At 52.3% G+C, this 6,758-nt stretch overlaps 1 protein-coding gene across 1 annotated transcript; it reads right to left on the minus strand.

The window, feature by feature from the left end:
• Window positions 1-532: 532 nt before the first annotated feature.
• On the minus strand, window positions 533-5,228 carry LOC112967278 (cytochrome P450 1A4-like). Its single transcript, XM_026068329.1, has 6 exons — window positions 4,363-5,228; window positions 3,604-3,730; window positions 3,039-3,128; window positions 2,822-2,945; window positions 2,108-2,194; window positions 533-839 (listed from the first exon to the last, which is right to left on the minus strand). Exons 1-6 carry the CDS (start codon window positions 5,218-5,220, stop codon window positions 533-535), a joined length of 1,593 nt encoding a protein of 530 aa, XP_025924114.1. The 5' UTR covers window positions 5,221-5,228.
• Between the last annotated feature and the right edge of the window lie 1,530 nt (window positions 5,229-6,758).

A 6,758-nucleotide genomic window follows, 5' to 3' on the forward strand; every position in this document is an offset into this window, starting at 1 on the left:
CAAAATAGCTACGCTTGAGCTATTTCATGGGGAAGGGGAGGGTTTAGCTGGCCAGCAAGGCCCCTGCGGCCGCCCACCTGGGCAGAAGTCTCCCTTACATGCCAGAGAGCCCTGCAAAAGGAGGTGCAACGCGGCTCGAGCAGCGGGGAGAGCCCGTTCCCATCAGCGCAAAGAGCTGAAGCATTTGCAAACGGCTCTTGCAAACAAGCAAAGACATTCGGAGAAATCAGCAGGATGAACCTCCGCTCTGCTTTTCCGCAGGCAACGGCGCTGGAGCCGGCTCACCGAGATGCGAGGAGCAGGCACGTTCCTTGAGGGGCGCCGAGCCAAACAACGCCGTCTTTATCCGTCCCCGGGCGCTCGCTCGCATTTACATGAGATGAACAAGCCCCCAGTGAGGCGGCCCCGCGACCGGCTGTGCTGGCAGGGGAGCAGCTCCGTCTGGAGAGCGTTAGCTAAAGCAGTCTCAGTGTCCAGCTCAAAAGGCTGGCTTTATTTCCCAAAGTGGCACTTCCTGCCCGGGCGCCGCAGCTCATGGAGAGCTCTTCACCGGAAAGCGCTTCTTAATCTGGAAGCACTTGCACTTCTTGTACTTCATTGTCAGGCCGTACTGAGGAGTGATGTCCACCTCCTCCCCGGCGCAGAGGCTGAACTCCAGCTGCTGAAGCAAGGTCGCCAGGAAAAGGAAGACCTCCCACCGGCCAATGGTCTCCCCGATGCATCGCCTCTTCCCCAAGCCAAAAGTCATCACTTTGTCGCTCTCGGTCCTCTCTATTTTAGTCCCGTCAGCGCTGAGGAACCGCTCTGGGTTGAAGGTTGAGGGATCCTTCCAAAGCTTCCTGGAGCAGAAAAGAGAGATACCTGAGAAAGCCATTTCCCCCTTCCACAATAGCGACAGCAGTAGAACAAACTCCTCACGGAGAAAAGTATTGCAACATTTTCTCATTTCACCGTCCAAAAACTCTGGCACCCGGCGGTGGCCTTTATCACTGCTCTGAAATGCCAGCTGCATGTCAGCCCCTATCAGCTCAGTCTATTGAAACAGAAACTCTATTTTGAACTCGGATTGTGTTTGCCTGTGCCAATACCAGGGATGAATTTAGCTCGGCGTGTAATATCTAGAGGCCCTGCAGTTTCAGCTGAAAGGAGGCCACAGAAATCTGCCAGCACCTTCTCAAAAGGAAGGATTCAGACTTGGCGGTTTATCGCCTTGAACCTTTCTAGCAAAACTTCACAGTCTGCGCAGCTGCGGTTGCGGTGCCTTAGCCTGTGGCACTGCTGCTCACAGAGAGGGAATTCCTCTGGCCGCGGAGCGTGTTCCCCTTGCAGTCAGTGGCAGCGCGCGCTGGCGTACGCGGGCGCAGCAGCAGTACTTCTGTGCAACTGGGCCATTCAGATCCGGAGATGTTGAGTCTTGAGCTTCTCGTCTAAAATAACTGATGAGGGAACAACCTCCTGTATCAACCTTTAGTCAACTTACTCTCTCCAAGAGAGTCTCTACTTTAGCACACAGGACGGGTAAGACAGGGCTTTGGGCTCCAAAGCTCTTTTCATTCACAAAAGCTGATTATCAGAAATAATGACGCAAGAAGAGAATTGACCCTATTAATCATGGTCATGTCAGCAGTCCCTTCTGACAGGACATTTTTCTGCCTCAAAGAGGGAACCAGACAGTTCCTGCTGAACGCATTCAGAGCTGTCAGCCCAGATCACAAGTGCTGCTTGGCAGGAGGATCTACCGATTCCTGATTATTCAGCAGCCAAAGCTGCCAGCCCTTCAAAAACAGCCACCACGCATATGTGGTCAGTCCAATGCACTGAGGACACCTCCAAGCTGCTGTGCAAAAAGTCAGTAAGCCCCAGCTGCCGGGGAGTTGCGGAGCTGGTGACCAAGTCAGCCTGTGCAGTCCAGAGCAGCTCCACGCACGGGAGATCTGACCCTGGGATCTGCATCAAATCCACACTGCTTTTGGTCTGAGCTGTTCATCCCTGTTCTCATGACCTGTTCGGCTTTAGGCATGTTGCTGTAAAGGACCAATCTGAGTGATCTTCATGCCAAGCAGGCCTATTGCCCTCTCAACAGGAATGGGAGATTTGGTGTACTTACTCATCATGATTCACTTGCCACTGGTTGATAAATATGCAGCGGTCCTTTGGGATGTAGTAGCCATTCAGCACAGTGTCTTTTGTTGTACTGAAAGAAATAGGGGTGGGGGAGGATAAGTTAAGAGGAGACCTGCAGTTTTAGGGTGAAACAAAGACAGGCAAGTTCTAGAGAGGTATTTCATTCTCAATATCCTATATTTATTCTAAGGACTTGCTAGGAAATACCCTGCCTTAATTGTATTTGAATTGGGAGATTACAAGTATCCTTGGTTAATGCTTTTCCTCAAGAGGAAAGATTCCAGTTTCAGGAAGCTGAATCAATCATGACGTGGTTTCTCCCAAGGCAGGTGGAAATATGAAACCGGGTGGGTTAGTCATAACCCACTGTCCTACCACTAGCGAAGGGTCTGAAGTGCAACTACCCTCAAACTAAAGGATTCAGCCCCGGGAGAGCAACAAGCAGGGCAGCTGCTGGCCTCAAATTTGGGCAGTGAAAGCAGCCACACGCACCGATGCAGCTCCATAGTTGCACTAACAGCAACTGTCAAAGCCATAAGGAATTTAGGATATGCATCAGAATATTTCCCCACAGCCTGTGCGGAGGTAGTCTACAATGATAACAGGGATAAATTCCCAGATTATTATCAGCATAAACGGCACCTCCCAGAAAACGACTCCAAAAAACTAGTAACGTGTCAGTCATTACAGTGCTTACCAGTGCGGGATAGTGAAGGGCAGGAAGGATGAGTGCCTGAACATCTCCAGGATAAAGGCTTCTGTGTACGGCAGCATGCCTCGGTCGGACAGCCTCGGTGTCCTCTCCCGGCCGATGGTCTGATCTGCGGATGGTCGAGAGGAAGAAGCTGGTTGGAATCAGCCTTTGGCAGAGACATTTCAGCCCTGGAGGAAATGGACTCATGTCCAGAACTCACCTAGTTCTTCCTGGATCCTCTTCTGGATGTCAGGGTACAAGGCAAGATACATGAGACTCCAGGCTAGAGCAGTTGTAACTGTGTCAAAGCCTGCATAGACATAGAAGAAATGCATTTAGTTACCTAGAGAAAACAGGCCAGAGGATATTTACAGATCCATCACTCTAGGTTTTTTGGCCAATGACACACAGCTAATATTTGCCTTGGAGCTGTTCCCCCAATCAGTTATCACTGAAAAGCCATCTGCTCTGGTCACCTGTCAGAAGAGCATTTGTGAGCCCAGCTTCAGCCCCAGATGCCAAGCACCATGAAAGGTGCATCCATTCAGCTTTGGCTCCCCTCTCCACCCTCTGCCGTGACCCTAAGCTCAACTGCCAGGGCTAAACAGCAGCTCTCTTGAAAGCTTGTCTCAGGACTTTCAGGGCCTCCCTGTTTGTAAGGCTGCTGAAGGACCTGGAAGTGCTCAGCTGCCTGCAGTAGTGGATTACAGCTCTTCAGCTGCCACGTCAGGAGCGTAGCTGGGACAGGGACAACAGCATGGCTTTAACAGCAGACACGTTCTCACCTGCCCCAAAGAGGTCATTGACAATATTGATGATCTTCTCACTGGAGAGCGGGATGCTGGTGTTCTCCCCTGCCCTGTTCTCCTGGCAATGCTCAATCAGCGAGTCCGTGATGTCCCGGATGTGCTCCTGGGGGAAAGCCAGAGCAGTCAGCTAGACCAGGGAAATCAAGGGCTGGAGGAAAACCTCTCTTCCCAGCCAGTGCAGGGCTCCTGATGGTCATTAGCTACAGACCCACAAGCTCCAGTGAGCTTTCCTGTGCACCCTGTGAGGTGGGTGGACAAGGGGATATCCTCTTTCCCCCTTACCAGGCCAGGCAGACAGACAGCAGCTGTGACACTTGCAGGCACCTCTGCCCACAGAGGCAGAATCAGACGGGGCAGTGTTAGAGGTAGCAGCTGTCTGGCCTGCCAGGTAAGCAAGGGGCAGCAAGGCTGTATTACCCTGAGTGTCTAAGAGCCAATCTTATACACAAAGGGAGCTATTTTGAAAATAGTTAGAGAAAGTGGGGCCAGCTATAGCCAAATCAGTATCTCCAAGTAGTTTGCCACTTCCAGCAAACAGCAGCACTGAATTTGATTTTTTGAGCTTCTTCCAGAGAAGCTTTATTTTGTTAGGCAGAAGGTGGAGTAAAAGCTTCACTTCTGCTCTCTGACTTGTTTCAATGGTCTTAAGGAGCCAGACTATGAAAGACAAAGGCAATAACAGAATGAGGAGCAAAGCAAAGCAAAGGTTGCCCAGAGCAATCTTCAGATTCTTACCCTATCAAAGCTAGCGTAATGCTCCTGGATGATTTTTTGCACAAAAGAGCTGAATTGCCTGTTGAGGTTCTTAAAGACTTCCATGGTGCGGCTGGGAAGATACTGGAGCACAGGGATGAAGTCAGCAGGATTGCCATTAGCAGCCACCTCTCCAAATTCATTGTTGAGGTTTACCATGCTGAGCAGCTCTTGGTCGTTGTGGTCATAACGTCTGCCAAAGCACATGGCACAGATGACGTTGGCCACAGAGACCACCAGGTACCGGTAAGGGTCAAAGCTCTTCTCCTCTTCCATCACCTGCAGGAACTTGGTGACCAGGTAGTCAGCCTCCTTGGAGACGTGCTCCTCCAGGAGGCAGGTGGAAGAGGAGGTTGGGCTGGGGACAATGGAGAAGGTCTTCAGGGCGTTCTGGGCCAGCTTTCTGCGGGCTTTCCACACCTCCCCCGAGTCAGGGCTGAAGGCCAGGCTCTGGCCATCTGTGACATGGCGGAAGCTGTGGAGATCAGGGCGCCCCATGAAGTCTTCTCCTTGCTTCACCAGGGCTTGCTTGATGGTGTCAAGCCCGCTCAGCACCAGCACAGGCCGGGTGCCGATCCTGATCTCCATCACATCGCCATACTTCTGGCTCAGCTTGGTCAGGACCAAGTGTGGGTCCTTCCTCAGCTCCAGCACATTGCCGAGGATGGGGTAGCCTCTTGGTCCTGGGGGTCTCTTCAGCCCCTTGGGGACATGCTGCCTGAAGGACTGGATGAGCAGGCAGACCAGGCAGAAGACGGCAGCTACAATGAGGATCTCAGTGGCTGAGAGAATGCCTTGGCTTCCCACCAGTGACATCGCAGCCTTCATTGCTGCTGCCATTTAGAAACCTTAATATTAAAAAAAAAAAGGGACATTTTGGAGAGGGAAGGTACAGGGGACACCTGTAGCTTTGAGACACTTATTTAGTAGTGAAAGCACAGGACTGTAGGCAGGAAACCAAGGTGTAACTTTTGATCCAAACACTCCACTCAGAGAGCAGCTCCTCAGGAGGCAATCTGTAGTTTCTGCATTGCTCGCTGCACTTTAGCCCCTTTGCATACTTCAGCACTGAGCAATATCCCCCTACATCATGAACAGAGGATACCTGCGTCCAAATCAAAACAGCTGCACATTTGTCCTCTCCAAAAAGTCGTTAGGGGATGAAGTGATATTCTATTGTCCTGTCGGATTTAAGTATCTTCCTAAATGAACTAATGCAGCTTGCACTTGCAGACAAGTCTCACTAGACAAATCTTTTTCCAGGAAGCCACCTGCAGTTAAAAGCAGGGCTTAACTAGCCAGGAGTGAAAGGGATAGGTCATATTTATTTATTTTTTCCTGCATGCCAGGGTAAGAAACATTCTCTTTTAAGTACAGAAAATCTTTCTTACTATAAAGTATTTTCAAGAGTATTTGACTATAGAAGAGTTGAATTGTCCTGGTTTGAGTCATCTGGTTGCTTGCACTGAGCCATCACTTGCCAGCTAACTAAATAAAGCAAGCAGGAGTTTGTTTAGATTATCACAATTCTTACTAAAGATCGATGACCAAGAAAGCTAGCCAGTGCTGTAGGGGGACCCTGGTCTCTAATGCTCCATCACTGAGAACCGAAAGGGCTGGAAAAAGCAAAGACCTTTTTCCATTGCATGTCCCAGAGCCAGCAGGCTCAGTTCGGGGGTGTCTAACCAGCTCTGATGCGTCAAAGTGCCTCTGGGGAGGGAGGTGCAGGACCCCGCATTGCCCATTGGAGTTGGCAGGTGGGGAGCACCCTGCTCCCAGCTCTGCCGGAAATCCCTCAGGTAAATCCTGAACCACGGGTGGAAAAAGGCTGGGTCGGACCTGCCACCTTCCCCTGGTTTGAAGGCACTAGAGCCCACCGTGCTGCTCCCCTCCAGAACTTGGGGCACCTAGGTCCCATGGGATCACCTTGGCTTCAAGCACAGCAGGTGCTTTGGTGGCAAGGAGCCCTGAGGGGCTGCTGGGGTCCCTGCTTCGGTCGGGGAAGAGCCGTCTCAGCCCTGCTCGAGCAGGGAGAGCCAGCCCGAGGGTGCAGCCGCCTCGGAGCCGGGACCCCCGTCCCAGCCCACGGCTGCAGAGCGAAGCCGCCAGGGGCAGCGAGCCCTGGGCACAGGGCAACCATCACCCAGCGTAAGCACCCAGGGACCCCCGGCTCTTCCCAAAACCGCCTTCCCGGCGGCTCAGGCAAAGATGCTATGAGCGGTCTGGCAAATTATGGGGCCGTCCCCAAAGGGAGCATCCCACGGGTTTCCAGCCTTCCGGGGTCCCCTGGGAAAGCTGTGGGGGAAGAGCCTCCCCACCCTCCAGGCGCAGGGCTCTGTCCCGGAGCGGGGGGACAGACCCCGGGGCCGGGACCGGGG

Source organism: Apteryx rowi, unplaced genomic scaffold (genome assembly GCF_003343035.1).
Source record: "Apteryx rowi isolate R43461 unplaced genomic scaffold, aptRow1 scaffold_27, whole genome shotgun sequence".
NCBI lineage: Eukaryota > Metazoa > Chordata > Aves > Apterygiformes > Apterygidae > Apteryx > Apteryx rowi.

Bases quoted from the DNA above. Each gene is read 5' to 3' on its own strand.
- LOC112967278 (XM_026068329.1), bottom strand. From the start codon at position 5,220: ATGGCAGCAGCAATGAAGGCTGCGATGTCACTGGTGGGAAGCCAAGGC. The intron at 3,731-4,362 runs GTAAGAATCTGA...GCTTTCCCCCAG, and splicing joins ATTACGCTAGCTTTGATAGG to GAGCACATCCGGGACATCAC. The intron at 2,946-3,038 runs GTGAGTTCTGGA...GACCATCCGCAG, and splicing joins GAGGATCCAGGAAGAACTAG to ATCAGACCATCGGCCGGGAG.